This window comes from Leptosomus discolor, chromosome 1 (genome assembly GCF_034619465.1).
Source record: "Leptosomus discolor isolate bLepDis1 chromosome 1, bLepDis1.hap2, whole genome shotgun sequence".
Classification (NCBI taxonomy): domain Eukaryota; kingdom Metazoa; phylum Chordata; class Aves; order Leptosomiformes; family Leptosomidae; genus Leptosomus; species Leptosomus discolor.
This window is the reverse complement of record NC_141391.1, coordinates 2,683,687-2,703,922: the sequence shown is the minus strand read 5'-3', so window position 1 is coordinate 2,703,922 and position 20,236 is coordinate 2,683,687. Positions and strand designations below refer to the sequence as shown.

General features: G+C 70.0%; 2 protein-coding genes across 2 annotated transcripts; one reads left to right on the top strand and one right to left on the bottom strand.

The window, feature by feature from the left end:
* The first annotated feature begins 379 nt into the window (after positions 1-379).
* On the top strand, positions 380-11,145 carry INPPL1 (inositol polyphosphate phosphatase like 1). Its single transcript, XM_086481544.1, is given in 28 exon segments — positions 380-551; positions 655-775; positions 865-1,002; positions 1,079-1,169; positions 2,073-2,162; positions 3,177-3,275; positions 3,545-3,695; positions 3,975-4,081; positions 4,330-4,432; positions 4,553-4,749; positions 5,106-5,223; positions 6,511-6,607; positions 6,752-6,890; positions 6,970-7,069; positions 7,164-7,252; positions 7,341-7,422; positions 7,546-7,604; positions 7,606-7,636; positions 7,772-7,885; positions 8,009-8,097; positions 8,225-8,312; positions 8,453-8,608; positions 8,711-8,795; positions 9,127-9,279; positions 9,390-9,879; positions 9,881-10,108; positions 10,670-10,797; positions 11,055-11,145. Coding segments are annotated over 28 exon segments (3,606 nt in total).
* A 3,793-nt stretch (positions 11,146-14,938) lies between these two features.
* On the bottom strand, positions 14,939-19,991 carry PHOX2A (paired like homeobox 2A). Its single transcript, XM_086481622.1, has 3 exons — positions 19,772-19,991; positions 17,192-17,379; positions 14,939-15,388 (listed from the first exon to the last, which is right to left on the bottom strand). The coding sequence occupies exons 1-3, from the start codon at positions 19,989-19,991 to the stop codon at positions 14,939-14,941; spliced, it is 858 nt and encodes a 285-aa protein (XP_086337748.1).
* Positions 19,992-20,236: the final 245 nt, after the last annotated feature.

Below are 20,236 nucleotides of genomic sequence, written 5' to 3'. Positions count from 1 at the left end.
AGCGTGCCCGGCTCTCCGGCACAGCCGGGCGGTTCGGCAGCGCCCGTCTTGGCTGGCCGACGCCGCTGGGTATTTTTAGAGCAACAGAAACCCCTTTGTAGCGTCCCGGGCAGGCAGGAAAAAGCTGGCCCCGAGAGGGAGGAGGCCGAGGGATGGCTGCTGCCTGCTGCCTGCACCCTGCCAGCCTTCCCGGGGCACCGCGGTTGGGGTGTCACCGAGCCCCCGGGGGCTCAGCCCTGGGGCTGGGGGCTCAGCCCCCGCATCCTACGTGGGGGAATCCCTCGTATTGGGGACCCCGCCTGGTGGAATCACTCTGTGAGAGGAGAAGGGGGGGATCCCTGCATGGAGGGGATCCGGGTGACCCCACTGGTGGGGGCTGATGGCGTCCGTGTCCCCGCAGACGTCGCAGGGGGTGCAGGTGAGGCGCTTCAAGACGCTGAGCGAGCTGATCGCCCTGTACCTGCAGCCCAACCAGGGCCTGGTCTGCACCCTCCTCTTCCCCGTCGAGAGGGAGAAGGAGAAGGAGAACACGGAGGACAGGGACTACTCGGGTACGGCGGGCTGACCCAAGTGGGTGGATGGGGTCCCGGGACCCCCACCCTGGTCCCCGTGGGGTGGGTGGTGACTGATGTTCCCCCCCCCCCCCCGTTGCAGATGGAGAGGATGAAAAGCCGCCGTTGCCGCCGCGCTCTGGCTCCACCAGCTTCTCCGGCACCTCGGCAGGACTCAGCCCCACCAGCTTGGGACCAGCGATGCCGGAGGGGATGTCGGAGAGGTGAGGGGCTGCCCCCGTCCCCTGCCCGTCCCCTGCCCGTCCCCTGCCTGTCCCCGCCACCTCCTCACCCCCCACGGTTCCCTCTGCAGCACCAACGGGCTCAGCAGCATCTCCCACGAGTACCTGAAGGGCAGCTACACGCTGGACCTGGAGGCGGTGAAGGGGGGAGCCAGCAGCCTCCCCCACCTCAACAAGACCCTCGTCACCTCCTGCAAACGGCTGCACAGGTGGGTGCTGGGAGGGACGGACGGCCGGACGGACAGACGGCCGGCCGTGCTTGACCACCTTCTCGCCCGTCCGCAGCGAGGTGGACAAGGTGCTGGCGGGGCTGGAGATCCTCTCCAAGGTGTTTGACCAGCAGAGCTCCCCCACGGTCTCCAAGATCCTGCAGCAGGTGAGGGGGGACGTGGGGACACGGCGGTGGCGTCCCCCCCGCCTCGGGGGGGGGGGAGGGGGCTGCGCCCACGGACCCACCGCGGCGCCGTCCATGGGGATGGGGGGGGGGTGGGAAAGCCGGGGGAGAAACACCCACCCGTCCTGCCCTGTCCCGCTGTGCTGGGGGGGGCCTGCCCCTCTGGGGAGGGGGGAGAGATCTGGGGGTCCCATCCTGCCCTGTCCCACTGTGCTGGGGGGGTCCTGCCCCTCTGGGGAGGGGGGATAGATCCAGGGGGTCCCATCCTGCCCTTTCCCACAGTGCTGGGGGGGGTCCTGCCCCTCTGGGGAGGGGGGAGAGATCCGGGGGTCCCATCCTGCCCTTTCCCACAGTGCTGGGGGGGTCCTGCCCCTCTGGGGAGGGAGGGGAGATCCGGGGGTCCCATCCTGCCCTGTCCCGCTGTGCTGGGGGGTCCTGCTCCTCTGGGGAGGCGGGAGAGATCCGGGGGTCCCATCCTGCCCTGTCCCACTGTTCTGGGGGGTCCTGCCCCTCTGGAGAGGGGGGAGAGATCCGGGGGTCCCATCCTGCCCTGTCCCACTGTGCTGGGGGGTCCTACCCCTCTGGGGAGGCGGGAGAGATCTCAGGGTCCTGTCTTGCCTCATCCCATGGTGCTGGGGGGGGGTCCTGCCCCTCCAGGGAACAGGGATGGATCCGGGGGGGTCCTGTCCTGCCCCATTCCACAGTGTCAGGGGGGTCCTGCCCCTCCAGGAGACTGGGATTGGTCCAGGGGTCCCATCCTGCCCCATCTCATGGGGGGGGGGGGGGGGGATTCCTGCCCCTCCGGGTGGCTGGGGTGGATCTGGGGGTCCCATCCTGGTACCGCAGCGGTGCTGGGGCCGCCTGTGACGTGCTGGGGGGTTCCAGACGGCGGGGCAGAGCGGGGAGCAGGAGCTGGAGAGCCTGGTGCTGAAGCTCTCCGTGCTGAAGGATTTCCTCTCCAGCATCGAGAAGAAGGTGAGGGCGGGGGTGCCGGGGTGGGGGGTCCCGCCTGGGGGGGGGGGAGTGTCCTGTGCCAGGGTACGGGCTGGGGCACGATTCGGGTGCTGCCAGGGCTGAAACAAGTCGCCTGGGGGGGGGGCTGGGGGGGCTGATGGGGCTGGGGGGACTGGTGGGACTGGAGGGGCTGGTGGAGCTGGATGGATTGGAGGGGGCTGATGTGGGCTGGGGGCACTGGTGGGGCTGGGGGCACTGGTGGAGCTTGGGGGGCTGGTGGAGCTGGGGGCAGGTGGTGGGACTGGAGGGGCTGATGGGGCTGGGGTTCTGGTGGCGCTGGGGGCACTGGTGGAGCTGGGAGCAAGTGGTGGGACTGGAGGGGCTGGGGTTCTGGTGGAGCTGGGGGCACTGGTGGAGCTTGGGGGGCTGATGGAACTGGATGGGCTGATGGGGCTGGGGGGGCTGGTGGAGCTGGGGGAAGGTGGTGGGACTGGAGGGGCTGATGGGGCTGGGGTTCTGGTGGAGCTGGGGGCGCTGGTGGAGTTTGGGGGGCTGATGGAACTGGACGGGCTGATGGAGCTGGGGGGCAGGTGGAACTGGGGGCAAGTGGTGGGACTGGAGGGGCTGATGGAGCTGGGTGGATTGATGGGGGCTGGTGATCTGGTGGGGCTGGGGGCACTGGTGGAGCTTGGGGGGCTGATGGAACTGGACGGGCTGATGGGGCTGGGGGGCAGGTGGAGCTGGGGGAAGGTGGTGGGACTGGAGGGGCTGGTGGGGGCTGGGGATCTGGTGGGGCTGGGGGCACTGGTGGAGCTTGGGGGGCTGATGGAACTGAGTGAAAGTGGTGGGACTGGAGGGGGCTGATGGGGCTGGGGGGACTGATGGGACCGGAGGGGCTGGTGGAGCTGGATGGATTGGAGGGGGCTGGTGTGGGCTGGGGGCACTGGTGGGGCTGGGGGCACTGGTGGAGCTTGGGGGGTGGTCTAGGAGGGGCTGGGGGCCGCAGTGCCCGGCTGATGCCACCGGCTGTGCCAGGCGCTGAAGGCCCTGCAGGAGATGAGCTCGGCCGCCCCCGCCGCCCCCACCCAGCCCCTCTCCCGCAAGGCCAAGAGCATCCCAGTACAGACCTTCGAGGTGAGTCCTGCCCCCCCCTCCCCCCCCTTACACCCCCCCACCCCCCCCCGGCAGAAGGGTCCCCTGAGGCGGGGGCGGGGGGAGGTTTGTCACCAACTGGTGTAACCCCGAGGGACCAAAACCTCTCGGCGTCCCCTGAGGGGACACACACACACAGAGCGGGGCTGGGTGCTGGGGGTGTCCTGTCGCCTGTCGTGTGTGTGTCTGGGGGGGGGGGGGGGGTGTCCCCCCCCCGCCCCGCCCCAGCAGCTCCCAGTGTCCCGCCGCAGGTGAAGCTGGACGTCACCCTGGGGGACCTGACCAAGATCGGCAAGTCGCAGAAGTACACGCTGAGCGTGGACGTGGAGGTGGGGAAGCTGGTGGTGCTGAAGAAGCAGAAGGACTCCCAGGAGGACTGGAACACCTTCACCCACGACAAGAGTGAGTTGGGGGGCTTGGGGGGCCGAGGGGGGGGTGTCCCTGCCCCTCCCCCCCCCCCCCCCCCCCCCCCAGGCTGGTGGCTGGCGCTGACTTTGCGCTGGAGTTGGGGGCGTCCCTGTGGGGCTGGGTGGTGGAGCTGGTTGTCCCTATCCTGGGGGTCCCTCCGCCCTGGTTGTCCCCCCGAGCTTGGGTTGGGCTGGGGGGGGGGGGACACGCGCCACACACACACGCACACAGCACCCCACCCCCCCTGCACCGCCTCTCCCCACTGTCTCCCAGTCCGGCAGCTGATCAAGTCACAGCGGGTGCAGAACAAACTGGGCATCGTTTTTGAGAAGGAAAAGGATAAAACGCAACGGAAAGACTTCGTGTTCGTCAGCGCCCGGGTGGGTCACGCTCCGCTGGGATGGGGGGGGGTGGGGGGGTGGGGAAGGAGGGTCCCATGTAGGGCTGGGGGGTGGGGTGAGGGCAGGATTTAACCCCTGAGCTCAGAGATGGGAGTGAGGGATATCCCTGGCGTGGTCCCACCCCGCTCCTCCACAGGGAGCTGCTGAGTTTGGCCGAGCTGAGTTGGGGGGGGGCTGTGGGGAGCCCCTCTACCCCCACTCACCCCCCCCCCCCCCCCCCCCAGCAGAAGCGGGAGGCTTTCTGCCAGCTCCTGCAGCTGATGAAGAACAAGCATTCCCACCAGGACGAGCCCGACATGATCTCCATCTTCATCGGCACGTGGAACATGGGTGAGCTGGGGAGGGGGGCGGGGGGGGGGGTCGCCTGCTGATTGGGGGGGGGGGGGGGGTCCCTGGTGTCTCCCCCCCTCACTGATCCTGCTGTTTTCCCCCCCCTCCCCGGCCCCGCAGGCAGCGTGCCCCCGCCCAAGAGCATCACGTCGTGGTTCACCTCCAAGGGTTTGGGGAAGACGCTGGACGAGGTGACGGTCGCCATCCCCCACGACATCTACGTCTTCGGCACCCAGGAGAATTCCCTGGGGGACAAGGAGTGGGTGGATTTCCTCCGCGCCGTGCTGAAGGACTTCACGGAGGTCGAGTACCGCCCGGTAGGAACGCGGGGAGGGGGGGGGGCGGGGGGGCGGGTCCTGAGGGTCCCCCAGTGGGCGGACACTGGTGGGTGGTGGAGACGGGTGGTGCTCGGTGTCCCTCTGGCTGCGGGTGCTCCAGCTCCGCCAGCGCTGGGTGGTTTTGGGCGGGGGGGGGGGATGGCTCGTGGTGCTGGGGTGCCTGTGGGTGCTGGTGGGGTTCCCTAGGGACCAGCCCCTTGGGGTGAAAGCGAGGGGGGCGGGCGGGGGGCTTCTGCACCCAACTCCCGTGGCACCCATGGGGGTGGGAAGGAAGCCCCGCTCCCTGGCGTGCCCCGGCCCGAGGCGGGGGGGTGACGGTGGCCCTGGGGCCGCAGGTGGCCATGCAGTCCCTGTGGAACATCAAGGTGGTGGTGCTGGTGAAGCCGGAGCACGAGAACCGCATCAGCCACGTCAGCACCTCCAGCGTCAAGACGGGCATCGCCAACACCCTGGGTAGGGGACAGAGCTGCTGGGGGGGGGACACACACACACACACACACACGTGTCCCTGGCTCGGGGTGGGGGTGGGGGGGGTGCACGGGGCGGGGGGGGGGGGAGGGCGCCGCGCGAGGAGGGGTCCTGATGTGTCCGTGTTGCACGGGGAGGAGGTCCTGGTGTCGCACAAGGAGGGGTCCTGGAGCACGTTGCATGAGGAGGGGGTCTCCCATCACGTGTGCGTTGCACGGGGAGGGGTCCTGCTGCACGTGCGTTGCACAAGGAGGAGCCTGGGTGCGCATGCGTTGCACAAGGAGGGGTCCAAGCCCCTGTGCGTTGCACGGGGAGGGGTCCCAGAGCACGTGCGTTGTACGAGGAGGGGTCTGGGTGCACGTGCGTTGCACAAAGAGGGGTCCAAGCCCGTGTGTGTTGCACGGGGAGGGGTCCCAGAGCAAATGCATTGCACAAGGAGAGGTCCAAGCCCCTGTGCGTTGCACGGGGAGGGGTCCCAGAGCACGTGTGTTGCATGGGGAGGGGTCCTGCTGCACGTGCGTTGCACAAGGAGGGGTCCAAGCCCGTGTGCGTTGCACGGGGAGGGGTCCCAGAGCACATGCATTGCACAAGGAGGGGTCCAAGCCCCTGTGTGTTGCACGGGGAGGGTTCTGGGTGCACGTGTGTTGCACGGGGAGGGGTCTGGGTGCACGTGTGTTGCACAAGGAGGGGTCCAAGCCCGTGTGCGTTGCACGGGGAGGGGTCCCAGAGCACGTGCGTTGCACGAGGAGGGGTCTGGGTGCACACGTGTTGCATAGGGAGGGGTCCTGGCGTTGCACGCGTTGCACAAGGAGGGGTCCTGGAGCACGTGCGTTGCACGAGGAGGGGTCTGAGCGTGCATGTGTTGCACGGGGAGGGGTCCCCGAGCACATGCATTGCACAGGGAGGGGTCCTGGCACGCGTGTGTTGCACAGGGGGAGGTCCTGGAGCACGTGTGTTGCACGAGGAGGGGTCTGGGCGTGTGTGCATTGCACGGGGAAGGGCCCTAAAGCGTGTGTGTTGCACGGGGAGGGGTCCCACCGCGGGTGGATTGTGCAAGGAGGGGTCTGGGCGCGTGTGTGTTGCACGGCGAGGGGTCCAGGCGCGTGCCAGGGGCCTGGGCACACCACGGGCTGCGGCTGCCCGGTGCCAGCAGCCTGGGTGGGGACTGCGCCCCTGTCACTGGGACTTGGGGACACCCGGGTCCTTGTGTCGTTGCCTCCCCCCCGCCCCCAGCCCCGGCCTGATCCTGCCCGTGTCCCCGTGTCCCTGCAGGCAACAAGGGAGCCGTGGGCGTCTCCTTCATGTTCAACGGCACCTCCTTCGGCTTCGTCAACTGCCACCTCACCTCCGGCAACGAGAAGACGGCGCGGTGAGCGCCCGCACACCGGGACGGGCCCGATCCTGTCCTGGGGGGGGGAGGGGCGGGCGGCTGTGCCACCCCCTCGTCCCCACATCCATGACACGCCCCCCCCCCCCCGCGTGTCCCCTTCCTTCCCCCCCCCGTGCCGAGCAGGAGGAACCAAAACTACCTGGACATCCTGCGCCTGCTCTCGCTGGGGGACAAGCAGCTGAGCTCCTTCGACATCTCCCTCCGCTTCACCCACCTCTTCTGGTTCGGGGACCTCAATTACCGCCTGGACATGGACATTCAGGTCAGAGGGTTGGGTGGGGTGGGGGGGCTGGGGGGGGATGTGTGTGGGTCACACCGTGCCAGCCCCCTCTGTCCCGCAGGAGATCCTCAACTACATCAGCCGCAAGGAGCTGGAGCCGCTGCTCAAGGTGGATCAGCTCAACCTGGAGAAGGAGAAGCACAAGGTCTTCCTGCGCTTCGGTGAGGGCTGGGGGGAGGTCTGGGGGACACACACACACACACACACCACACAGCCCCCGCTGCTGGGACTGTCCTGACCCCCCTCACTGCGCAGGCGAGGAGGAGATCACCTTCCCCCCCACCTACCGCTACGAGCGGGGCTCCCGGGACACCTACGTCTGGCACAAGCAGAAGCCCACGGGGGTAGGTGCTGGGGTGGGGGTGGCAGAGGAGGGGAGACACCCCCCGACCTCCCCACCCCACCCTTGCTCCCCGTCCTTCCCCCCTCCAGGTCCGCACCAACGTGCCGTCCTGGTGCGACCGCATCCTCTGGAAGTCCTACCCCGAGACTCACGTCAACTGCAACGCCTACGGTGAGCTGCGTGTCCCCCTCCGTGGGACACCCTTGTGTCCCCCCCACCCCAGGGTTGGGTCCCCTCCTCCCCTAGCCTGACAGACAACCCCCCCCACCCCTCCCCAATCCCGGCTACCCGCAGGGTGCACGGATGACATCGTCACCAGCGACCACTCGCCCGTCTTCGGCTCCTTCGAGGTGGGGGGTGACGTCCCAGTTCGTCTCCAAAAAAGGTGCCCGTGCCCAAGGGGGCACCCTGCTCCCTTCCCTGCGGGTCCCACCTTGCCCGAGAGAGAGAGAGAGAGAGAGAGAGGAGGAGGTGTCTCAGGGAGGGAGGGGGGTCCCAACACCTCACCTCTCCCCTGGAGGGCTCTCCAAGTCCTCGGAGCAGGCGTACATCGAGTTTGAGAGCATCGAGGCCATCGTGAAGACGGCCAGCCGCACCAAGTTCTTCATCGAGTTTTATTCCACCTGCCTGGAAGGTGAGGGATGGCACCGTGGTGGGGGAACACGGTCCTGGAGGGGGGGGGGGGGGCGCTCTGCAGGATCCTGGTGGGGGCTGACGGAGGGAGGGGGTTTCTGCTGTGTCCTCCATCCCCCGGCAGAGTTCAAGAAGAGCTTTGAAAACGACAGCCAGAGCAGCGACAACATCAACTTCCTCAAGGTGCAGTGGTCGTCCCGGCAGCTGCCCACGGTGAGGAGAGGCTGGGCAGGGGCTGGCTATTTGGGGAGGAATGGGGGGGTGGAGGGGGGGGGGGTGGAAAAGGGACAGGGAGACCCTCCCCATCCCCAGTGCCAACACCCCATCCCCTCGCCCGCAGCTGAAGCCCATCCTCTCCGAAATCGAGTACCTGCAGGACCAGCACCTCCTGCTCACCGTGAAATCCCTCGACGGCTACGAGTCCTACGGTGAGGGTCCGCGCCGGCAACCCCCCTGCCACCACGCCGCCCTCCCGGCGGGGGTGCGTGGGAGGATTCCCTGGGGGATACAGACCCCTGATGTCCCCCTGCCCCCCCCCTCCCTCCCCCCCCCCCCCCCCCCCCGCCAGGGGAGTGCGTCATCGCCCTCAAGTCCATGATCGGCAGCACGGCGCAGCAGTTCCTCACCTACCTGTCGCACCGCGGCGAGGAGACGGGCAACATCCGCGGCTCCATGAAGGTCCGGGTGCCGGCCGAGCGCTTGGGCACCCGGGAGAGGCTCTACGGTGAGGATCCCGCCCCACCCCCCCCCCCCCGTCCCCCCCCCCCCCCCGTCCCCACGGTGGGGACACGGGACACGACCCCGCTGAGCCCCTGTCCCCTCCCAGAGTGGATCAGCATCGATAAGGACGAGACGGCGGCCGGCAAAGGGAAGGTGCCGCTGGGTGCCAGAGCCAACCAGGACTATGCCAAGTACGGGGAGCGGGGGCTGGGGGAGCACTGGGGACCCCCGGTGGGGGGGGTCCTGGTGGCGGGGGAGGGGGGGTGCTGGGAAGGCTTGAGCGTCTCCTGGTGCTGTGGAAGCACCGGCATCGCTTAGAGCATCCCTCGAGGATGGCGGGTGTGACGCGGTTGGGGACGATCCCGGTGCTGGCTCTGCCACGGGGCGGGGCTTGGCACCACCAGGAGCGGTGCTGGTCCCGATCCCGGGGGTCTGAGCCCCATCCTGGATGGGGAGGGGGGGCAAGCCCTGTCCCAGGGAGCCCCGAACCCCACGGGGCACCCGCCACCTCTCGTCACCCAGGTCGGTGGGGCGGAAGCCCCCCGGTGCCGAGCCACCCGCCGCTGCCGCCGCAGTGAAGCTGCCGGAGGAGCCCGAGAAGGGCAGCGCCGCGCCGGCCCCCCGGCCCCCCGCCCCGCACCGCGGCACCACCAGGGACGACGCCGCCCCGAGCCGGTGAGGGGGGACACGGGCAGGGCTGGAGGGATGGAAGGGGGGGGGGGGGGGTGACACCCCCCCATCTCCCCCCGCACCCAGGGGTGCCACGCTCACCCCTGTGCCCGCAGCTCCAAGGCGGAGGCGACGCCGGAGCCGATGAAGAACAGCTTCAACAACCCGGCGTACTACGTGCTGGAGGGGGTCCCCCACCAACTGCTGGCGCCGGGGGACCCCGGCAAACCCCCGGCGCCCAAGGCCAAGGTGCAGCTGGCGGTGCCCGAGCGACGCCGGCACCTCTCGGCCGGGCAGCCGCCGGCGTGCCGCGGCGAGGAGAGCTCTTCGGACGAGGACGCCGGTACCCTCAACCTGCCGCCCCCCGATTTCCCACCGCCGCCCCTGCCCCGGGAGCTGGAGCTACCCCCGACCCCCTTCTACGGCACCGCCAAGGAGCTGCCGGTGCCCACCGGGCGCGAGGAACCCAAACCGCGGCCGCCTTTCGGCGAGTCCCCCCCGCCCAAGCTGCACCCCCGACCCCCGCCGGCTACCGGGGCTGGATTCGGGCTGGAGGGACCCGGTGGGACCCCCGCTACCGGGGGGCTGCCGGCGGCGGCGGCGGCGGGGGGGGTTACTGGATGACCGCTCCTGCTCGGTGCTGCAGATGGCCAAGACGCTGAGCGAGGTGGACTACGCCGGGGGGAAGGGGAGGGCAGCCCCCCCGCCGCCGCCGCTGGCCAAGGGGGGGAGGCTGGAGCTGCCCCCCCGCTGCCTGCACCCCGACTACAGCCGCCCCCTCGCCTTCCCCCCCCACTCCATCCGGGAGAGCATCCAGGAGGACCTGGCTGAGGAGGTGGGTGGTGTTGGGGTGTGAGGCAGGGGTTCGGGGAGGGGGGTGGGGTGGTGTCAGGGTGCTGGGACCCCCGGCTGGGCCCCCATCTGCACCCCCTGGAGGGGGGCGTCGGGGTGCTGGGACCCCCGGCTGGGCCCCCATCTGCACGCCCTGGAGGGGGGCGTCGGGGTGCTGGGACCCCCGGCTGGGCACCCACATGCACCCCCTGGAGGGGGGCGTCGGGGTGCTGGGACCCCTGGCTGGGCCTCCATCTGCACCCCCTGGAGGGGGGTGTCAGGGTGCTGGGACCCCCGGCTGGGCACCCATCTGCACGCCCTGGAGGGGGGTGTTGGGGTGCTGGGACCCCCGGCTGGGCCCCCATCTGCACGCCCTGGAGGGGGGCTGTTAGGGTGCTGGGCCCCCTGACTGGGGGGCCACCACCTTGGGGAAGGGACCCTCGGTGACACAGGCTTGGGCCCATCCTGGGGGGGGGGGGGGGTGTCCCCTTGAGCTGTGGCTCTGGGGGCGGGGGGGGGGGGGGGGGCCGGCCGTGGGGGTGACAGCGCGTGCGGTGCGGCGCAGGCGCTGTGCCAGGGGGGCCGTGGCGTGGGCGCCGTGCCCGGCGTGGGCGAGTGGCTGCGGGCGCTGGGGCTGGAGCGGTACGAGGAGGGGCTGGTGCGCAACGGCTGGGACGACCTGGAGTTCCTCAGGTGAGAGACCACCCCCCCCCCCCCCCCCCCCCCCCTCTATAGGGTGGCAGGGGAGACCCCCCCTACCCCCCTGCCCCACCAGCCCCCGTGGGGCTACGTCTTGGGGGTGGGAGCACCCAGGGGTCCCCAGGGTGGCGTTAGCCCCAGGGGGGGAGGCAGCAACCGGAGTGGCAGGTCCTGTGCCCACCCAGGGGGTCCCCCTTTGGGGCTGGGGTACCCGCGGGCGGGGTACCCACGCCTGTGTCCCCCTTCCCCAGCGATATCACGGAGGAGGACCTGGAGGAGGCCGGTGTGCTGGACCCCGGCCACAAGCGTGTCCTCCTGGAGAGCCTCCAGCTCCGCAAGTAGTCACGGCCGAGCCCCCCCCCCGCACCCGGGCACCCCGCACCCCCGCGGCCGAGCACCCCGCCATCGCCACCAGCAGCCGTCACCAGCAGCCGGAGGGGGAGCACCGGGACCCCCTGCGGCCCCCCCCCCCCCCCCCCCCCCCCCCCAACCCTAGGTGCTGGGGTAACGGCAGGGTGAGGAATGGGGGGGATGGGGAGGGGGGGGGTTTGAGGGGGTTGGCGGGTCCTGGTCAGACAATTTCAAAGCGGGGGGGGGGTCGCACCGCTGGGGCCTCCCCTCGTTTTAAGTTATTTCTTATTTATTGAGAGAAGGGTCAAGCGTTCGTCTTGCAGGTGGGGAGGGTCCTGGGGGGCAGGGGGGGGAGGGGAGGTTTTTGGGGTGAACCCTTAGGGACCTCTGGCTCCCACCATGGCCCCTTGCACCCAGGGAGGAGGAGGAGGAGGAGGAGGAGGAGGAGGAGGAGGCAGCTGGGAGCAAAGTCATGTCTCAATCCAAGTGCCTTCGTGATGCCTGGCTTGTGCTGGGCTGGGAGATGGGATGGGATGGGATGGGATGGGATGGGATGGGATGGGATGGGATGGGATGGGATGGGATGGGATGGGATGGGATGGGATGGGATGGGACGGGGGGACTCTGCCAGCCCCCCCAGAAGACACTGAGCAGAGCTCAGGGTGCCTGTCCCCACCCTGGGGGTCCCGTCCCCGCCCTGGGGGTTCCTGCCACAGCAGAGCCACATCGGTGCCTTCGCCCAACCCCCCCCCCCCCCCTTGCCACCACCAGTGCCTCAGGCGTGTGTGTGTGTCCCCCCCCCTCCCCAGCTCCCAGTTTGCCCATTAGGTACTTGCTGGATCCGTCCCCGCCCCGGTGGCAGCGGGGCTGGCACCTGGGTCCCCCCTGTGGGTGCTGAGCCCCCAACCTCACCAAGGGCCCTTCCGGGGGGGGGGGGGGGAGTGTCCCCAAGGTGGGGGGTCCCCCAAGAACCCCCCAGGCTCTCCCTCTCCCCATGGGCTGCACCCCAGGGGGGGCTGGAGGGTTGATGCCCACCCCCAGCCCCGCTCCTCGGACCCCCAGCCCCCCCCCCCCCACCCCCATGTCTGGGCCCCGCTGCCACCTCTCCGGCTGAGATGAAGGATGGACTGGACCCCCACCGGCAGCCCCCAGTCCCCCCCCAGTCCCCCCTCGTTTGCTAACGGGGCGTTTGGTGTGAACTTAATCCTACTAAAAATGCCGTCGTGTTGTGCTCCTCGTTTTGGTGGTTTTTGTTAAATCATGAGCTGGGGGGCTCTTTTTTTAGTGTTTGATGCACCGGTGGTTGTAAACGCCTTGTCGTGCGCCGGGGGCTTCCCGGGGGAGTTGTGGGATGGAAAACTGGGTCCCAGCGTGGCCCAGGACCCTCCGGGCTGGCCGTACTGGTCCCAGCATGGCCCAGAACCCTCTGGGCTGGCCGTACTGGTCCCAGCATGGCGTAGGGTGCTCTGGGCTGGCCGTACTGGTCCCAGCATGGCGCAGGACCCTCTGGGCTGGCTATACTGGTCCCAGCATGGTGCAGAACCCTCTGGGCTGGCTGTACTGGTCCCAGTATGGTGCAGGACCCTCTGAGCTGGCCATACTGGTCCCAGCACGGTGCAGGACCCTCTGGGCTGGCCGTACTGGTCCCAGCACGGTGCAGGACCCTCTGAGCTGGCCGTACTGGTCCCAGCGTGGTCCAGGACCTTTCAGGCTGGCTGTACTGGTCCCAGCATGGTGCAGGACCCCCTGAGCTGGCCGTACTGGTCCCAGCATGATGCAGCACCGTCCAGGCTGGCCGTACTGGTCCCAGCACGGTGCAGGACCCTCTGGGCTGGCCGTACTGGTCCCAGCACGGTGCAGGACCCTCTGGGCTGGCCGTACTGGTCCCAGCATGGTGCAGGACCCCCTGAGCTGGCCGTACTGGTCCCAGCACGGTGCAGGATCCTCTGGGCTGGCCATACTGGTCCCAGCATGGTCCAGGACCCTCCAGGCTGGCTGTACTGGTCCCAGCATGGTCCAGGACCCTCTGGGCTGTCTGTACTGGTCCCAGCACGGCACAGGACCCTCTGGGCTGGCCGTACTGGTTCCAGCATGGTCCAGGACTCTCTTTTTACAGGGGGGTGGGGACCCCTGAAGCATCCCTCAGGTGCCGTGGCTCGGGTCACAGCGCACCGCCCCCCCCCCCCCCCCAGCATTGCTTGGGGGTCCCCAGGCAGCACCGAGGGGTCTCAGGGGGCTGAGGGGTGGCCGTGCAGCCCCCTCCCCCCCCCCCACCTGCAGCCCTTGGGGGGGGGGGGGGTTGCAGGGAGGGCAGGGGGCCGGTGGTGTCTGCAATAAATTAAGTTTTATTTGGATTAGTGTCATTTGTAAACGGGGTCAATAAATTACAGAACGGTTAAAAATTAAAAAAAAAAAAAAAAAAAGGAGGGAAAAAAAAAAAAAGAAAAAAATTAAAAGAAAAAGAAGAAAAAAAGGGGAAAACCCAAAGCCACCGCGGGGGGGAAGGGTGGGGGGGGTGGGGGGGTGAGACCCTCGGTGTGGAGGGGGACAGGGACAGGGGGATGGGGTCCGCCCGCTGCTGCACGGACACACGGACAGGGCGGCACGATGCTCGCCCCGCCGCGAAGCCCCCCCCCCGGCACGGGCAGCACCCCAGGACCCCCCTACACCCCCCACCCCCCACCCCCCCCCCGGGGACCCTCCGCAAGGTCACAGCCGAGCGGTGACATACTGGGGGGGGGTCCCAGTTGTACCCCCACCAGCTCCAGTGGGGGCACCCCCCCCCCCCTCCTCTGCTCCCAGCCCAGCGGTGGTGGCCAGCGAGGGGTCCCGGTTCCCCCCCCCCCCCCCCCGAGGGGTCCCACCGGCTGCTCCGGGGGGGGGTGGGGGGGTCCATCCTGCACCAGCCCCTCACCGGAGGAGCTGTGGCATCACCGGGGCGGCTCAGCCCCACAGCAGGATGGGGACGGTTCCCGGTGCCTCGTCCCCCCTTGGCGGCATCCGCGGTGTCACCGGCAAGCCCGAAGCCCCCCCCCACCCCCCCCCGCCCCAAAAATCTCATTGCACCCAGGCCCAGGGTGCTGCTGGGGGTGGGGTGGGGGGAAAATCCATCTCCACAGGCAGGATTTGGGGGGGGGGGCATCACCCCCCCCTCTCCCCACACCGAGGGGGTTCTCGCTGCCGAATTCCCCGTGCCCCCCCCCAAAACCCCAGTCCTAAAGTGCTTCCTCGCCCCCAGCCCTACGGCGCAGCCCGTGGAGGGGGCTACTGGGGGAGGGGGGGGGGGCGCTGCCACCATGGCGGAGCACCCACGGTGCTGTGGGGACCCCCCCCACCTGGGGTGCACAAGGAGCCCCCCCCCCCAAAAAGCATGCCGGAGCGATGGCTATGCCCGGGGTGGGCCAGGGGCTGCTGCCCCCTCCCCTTTGCCCCCCCATGGTCCCCCAGCATCCATGGGGGGGGGGGTCTGTCCTGTGGGCTCGGGGTCCAGGAGAGGGGGGGGTGGGGGGTGGGGTGTCCCATGTCTCCCCCCGCCCCCAGGGAGCAGCTTTGGGTGGCCAGGCAGGAGCGCGGGGGGGTGTGCTGGGAAGGCCGGGGGGGGGGGTCCCCCCAGTCCGTCTCCCCACCGGCAGCATCATCGCTGGGAGGGGGGGGGTGGAGGGGTGGGGGGGTGTCCATGGGTGGGTGCGGTGGGGGGGTGGGGGGGGTGTGGCAGTTTTGGGGAGGAGGGGGGTGGGGTGGGGGGCAGGGGGTGGGGGGGTTTTTTGGGGGGACGACGGCCGCCTCAGAAGAGGTTGGTCTTGAGAGCGTTGGGCTTCCGATGGAAGGAGGAGAGGACGCCGGAGAAAGGTCCCGGCACGGCTTCGGCGGGTTGCCAGGCCTTCAGCAGGTCGGCGGCGTTGGCGGCGCCGCTGCTGGTGCTCACCCCGGGCCAAATGGGTGCCTTGAGGGCCTGGGAGGGATGGCCGGGTCCCATGGGTGGCCCCGCGCCGGGACTGGGGCTCAGGCTCCCGCCGGGGCTGCCGAGGCTGGCGGCGGCGGCGGCGGCGGCGGCGGGCAGCGATGCCGTGCTGTCGGGCGTCGGGCTGCAGTTGGACTCCTTGGACTCGTCGTCCTCCGAGGAAGAGCGCGGTTCCGACTTCTTGCCGGTGCCGCCGGTGGGGCCGCCGGCGCCTTTGGCGTTGGCCGCTCGCTCTTGCTTGCGGAATTTGGCTCGGCGGTTCTGGAACCAGACCTGGAGGGGACGGGAGGGGATGGGAAGACACCACCCCCCCACACACCCCCCCACCGCCATGTGGCACCATCCCCGGGGATTTGGCAGCACCCGCTCACCCACGGGTGAAACGTTTCCCACAGCACATGGCGGGGGGGGGGTGTCAATATACCCCAAACCAGCCACACGCTTTGGGGTGTCGGCACCACCGTGATGCTCCGGTACAAGCACCGGTGATACCGGGGGGGTTGGGACATGGCAGGGACACCTGGACAGGTGGGGAGGGGGCTCCCCGCCACGCACCGTCCCCCTGGTGCTCATCACGGTGTTGGCCCCGCTCGCTGTCCCCATCTGGGAGGGAGGTGACCCCAAAGGTGGGGGCCTCCCCCCGCCCCGGCAAGGACTCGGTAGGACATGGTCCTGCGAGGTGCCCTGGGGGCTCCACGGGTGCCACCATCAGCTCCACCGTGTCCCCCTCCCGAACTGCAGCAGGGGTCTGTCCCCACGGCCAGCTGGGGACCCCATTGACCTCCCCTGGAAACGGCCAGGCCTGGAAACGCCACCTCGTCCCCCATCCTTGGGGACCAAGGCCCCCCCAGCCCCATGTGTTCCCCCATCCTTGGGGACCAGAACCTCCCAGCTCTGTGAGTCCTCTCGTCCTTGGGGCAGGACCCCCCAGCCTCCTGTGTCCCCCATCCTTGGGGACCAGGACTCCCCAGCCCCATGTGTCCCCCCTCCTTGGGGACCAGGAACCTGTAGCTCCACATGTCCCCCCATTCTTGGAGCCAGGACCCCCCAGCCCCATGTGTCCCCCATCCTTGGGGCCAGGACCCCCCAGCCCCATGTGTCCCCTGTCATTGGGGACCAGGAACCTGCAGCTCCATGTGTCCCCCCATTCTTGGGTCCAGGACCCGGCAGCTCTGTGTGTGTCCCTCATCCTTGGGGGCCAGGACCCCCCAGCCCCATGTGTCCCCCCCCTCCTTGGGGACCAGGACCCCCCAGCCCCTGCCTGCGGGCTGCTGAAGGCCAAGGGCAGGTTGTGCCGCTGCTGCGGAGGGGGCGGCTGCCGGGGCCGAGCTGTGCCGCCCTGGTGAGCACCAAACCCCAGCGCGGCTGTGCCACGACACCGGGGGATGCCACGGGGTGGGGGACGGGTCCCCACAGGACCCTTCCCCTGCAAAGCATCCCCAGCGCAAGGACACGCCGGGGGGTGGCCCAGGGACCCGAGATGTTCCCTGGGGTGTCGGGGACACAGGCGCTGGCTCTGCCACGTCGGCATCTCCCGCCGCTGCCAGGACCCTGTTGGGCAGCTTGGGACCCCCCGGCTGAGGGTTGAGGCACAGCGGGACCCACCGAGGGCACCCGGGGTGAGCCCTCCCGAGCTGTCCCCCATGGCACCGAGCTGTGGGTCACCACGGCTCGGGGTGCAGCGGGCACACCCCCCCCCACCACCTCCAAGAGCAAACCCAGAGCACCCCTGTGCCCTTCCCGGGGCCAAACCTGCTCCTCGCTGCCCCCCTGAGCCCCACATGGCCCCCCATGACCCATCATAGTCCTGTCCCCTCCCAGCACTGCCCAGTGGCTCCCCCGAGCACCTCCTCTCCACCCGTGGGTAACGGGGGGGACCTTATTTTTCCCTCCACGCTCCCTGGACCCGACACAACCCCAACCCGGGGAGCAGCGCAGCGGGGTCCCAAGGTTGGGGAGCAACCACCTGTACCCCCAACTCCCGGTTTGGTGGGGCCGGAGCCCCCCTTCTCCAACTTCCCAGCCTCCACCCGCAGGCCCTGAGCGTGTGTGTCCCCCCCCCCTTCCGTAGCCCACCTGCACCCGGGCTTCGGTGAGGTCGATCTTGAGGGCCAGCTCCTCCCGGGTGTAGATGTCGGGGTAGTGGGTCTCGGCGAAGACCCTCTCCAGCTCCTTCAGCTGGGAGCTGGTGAACGTCGTGCGGATCCGCCGCTGCTTTCGCTTCTCGTTGATCCCCGACGGGTCCGAGAAGAATTTGTAGGGGACTGAGGAGGGAGAGGAGGGGGTGAGCGGGGCCGGCCCAGGGGGTAGGGAGGCACCGGGCAGGGATGAACTGAGCAGGGAGGCGTCGGGCAAGGATGCACCGGGCAAGGATGCACCCCCGGGAAGGGACAAACCGGGCAGGGATGCACCGGGAAGGGACCCACCGGGCAGGGATGCATCGGGAAGGGACCCACCGGGCAGGGATGCACCGTATAGGGATGCACCCTCGGGAAGGGACAAACCGGGCAGGGATGCACCGGGAAGGGACCCACCGGGCAGGGATGCATCGGGAAGGGACCCACCGGGCAGGGATGCACCGTATAGGGATGCACCCTCGGGAAGGGACAAACCGGGCAGGGATGCACCGGGCAGGGACCCACCGGGGAGGGACAAACCGGGCAGCGATGCACCGGGCAGGGATGAACTGAGCAGGGAGGCATCGGGCAGGGATGCAACCCCGGGAAGGGATAAACTGGGCAGGGATGCACCGGGCAGGGACCCACCGGGGAGGGACAAACCGGGCAGGGATGCACCGGGCAGGGATGAACTGAGCAGGGAGGCACCAGGGAGGGAACACCGGGAAGAGATGCACCGGGCAGGGATTCACCAAGAAGGGACCCACCGGGCAGGGATGCACCGAGCAGGGACCCACTGAGCAGGGACGCATTCCCGGGAAGGGACAAACCGGGCAGGGATGTACCGGGCAGGGAACACCGGGCAGGGACCCACCGGGCGGATACAAACCGGGAAGGGACAAACCGGACAGGGATGTGCCCACGGGAAGGAATAGACCGGGCAGGGATGTACCGGGCAGGGACCCACCGGGGAGAGATGCAGCGGGCAGGGACCCACAGGGCAGGGACCCACCGGGCAGGGATCCACCGGGCAGATACAAACCGGGAAGGGACAAACCGGACAGGGATGCGCCCACGGGAAGGAATAGACCGGGCAGGGATGCACCGGGCAGCGACAAACCGGGCAGGGATGCATCAGGCAGGGACAAACCGGGGAGAGATGCAGCGGGCAGGGACCCACCGGGCAGGGATGCACCGAGCAGGGACGCACCGGGGAGGGAGGCACTGGGGAGGGATGCACCGGGTAAGGATGCACCAGGAAGGGACAAATCGGGCAGGGATGCGCCCACGGGAAGGGACCCACCGGGCAGGGACGCACCGGGGAGGGATGCACCGGGAAGGGACAAACCGGGCAGGGACGCACCGGGAAGGGATGCACCGGGAAGGGACAAACCGGGCAGGGACGCACCGGGGAGGGACGCCGCGGGCAGGGCGGGCAGGGCAGCCCGTAGAGCTCGGGCGCTGCCTTCCCGCTCCCACCGCTCCCGTTCGGTCGTTGTCGCCGCCGCCCCCTCGTCGGGATGCGGGGCTCCGGGCGGCGGGAGCGGGGCCGGGAGGGGAGCGCGGTGCGGGGCCGGGCAGGGGCGGGGGAGGCCGGTACCGTCCGGCGGCTCCTTCGTTGTCGGCGCATCCGAGCTCCGCGCGTCCGCGGCGACAACGAAAGCGGAGCGGGGAGGGGGGACCCGGCGGGGACGACCCCCGCCCAGCCCCGCTCCGGGGCCACCGCAGCCCCGGGGACCTCGGGGGCTCCGCGGGCGCGCACGGGGCGCCCGCCCGGCACCGCGATGTCGGGAGCGGCCCGGGACCGGGGGGGCGGCGGGGGCCGTGCCGGGGCCAGCCTGGGCTGCGGGAACCGGGAACCGGCGGTACCGGGAATCGACGGCAGCCAGCACCGGCCGTACCGAGTATCGACGGTACCAGGAATCGATTGCGCCGAGCACCGGCGGCACCGGGCACCGGCTGTACCGGGAACTGGCGGTACCGGGAATCCATTGCACCGAGCGCCGGCCGTACCGAGCATCGACGGTACCGGGAATCGATTGCGCCGAGCACCGGCGGCACCGGGCACCGCCGGTTCTTGGAACCGAAGGCACAGAGCACCGACGGCAGCGAACACCGACGGTACCGAGCACCGACAGCATCGACGGCATCGAGCCCTGTCAGTAGCGAGCACCGGCGGCACCGAGTACCGACGACAGCAGCCAACGAGGGCACCGAGTACCGGCAGTACCGGGCACCGACGGCGCCGGGAACAGACGGTACCGGACACCGGCGTTACCAGGAACGGACGGCACCGCAGGAACCGATGACACCGGGCACGGACGGCATCGAGCACGGGCGGTACCGGGCACCGACGGCAGCGGGAACCGGCAGGACCGGGCACGGGCGGGCACCGCCGGCGGGGGCTGCTCCCCCCCGGGGCCACCAGCGGACGCTGGCGATGGGGTTGGGGGGGGTGTGTGTGGGGGGTCCCCCCGGTGGGACCGGGGGTGGGGGGGGGATGCGGGGGGTGCGGGGGGGGGGGTGGCGGCTCCGTTACCTGCGGAGTAGGGCGAGGGCTGGTGGTCGCGCAGGGCGCCCAGGGCGCAGTTGGCGGAGGCGAGGGGGGGGCAAGCGGGTCCGGCCCCGAACCCCCCCCGCATGGGGCTGTACTGGAAGGACCCGGCCTGGCTGCAGGGGCTGAATTCGTAGGCGGACGCCTCCATGGCGGCCACGCAGGAATCGTAGGAGTTGAGGTAGGAGTAGTCCATGGCGAACATGAAGCGGGACCGGCTACAGCCCGGCCGTTACCGTCTCCTCCTGCCCGCCGGCCCCCGTCCCGCCCCCGCCATCCGCCGCCCCAGCCCGCCCCGGGCCGCCGCGTCCCGTAAATATACCGGCGGGGGGAGCGGCGGACAAAGGCTGCGCTCGCCGGGGGCTTTTGCATGACAATATCTCCCGGGGACGGCGGGCGCAGCAGGAGCGGGCGGAGCCGCCGACACCCCCCCCCCCCCCCCAAACCGCC

What these genes read in the sequence shown, in the direction of transcription:
- PHOX2A (XM_086481622.1), bottom strand. Translation starts at nt 19,991, where the DNA reads ATGTTCGCCATGGACTACTCCTACCTCAACTCCTACGATTCCTGCGTG. An exon ending in GCCCTCGCCCTACTCCGCAG is followed by an intron (nt 17,380 to 19,771) that starts GTAACGGAGCCG and finishes CTCCCTCCTCAG; the next exon opens with TCCCCTACAAATTCTTCTCG. An exon ending in TCACCGAAGCCCGGGTGCAG is followed by an intron (nt 15,389 to 17,191) that starts GTGGGCTACGGA and finishes CGTCCCCTCCAG; the next exon opens with GTCTGGTTCCAGAACCGCCG.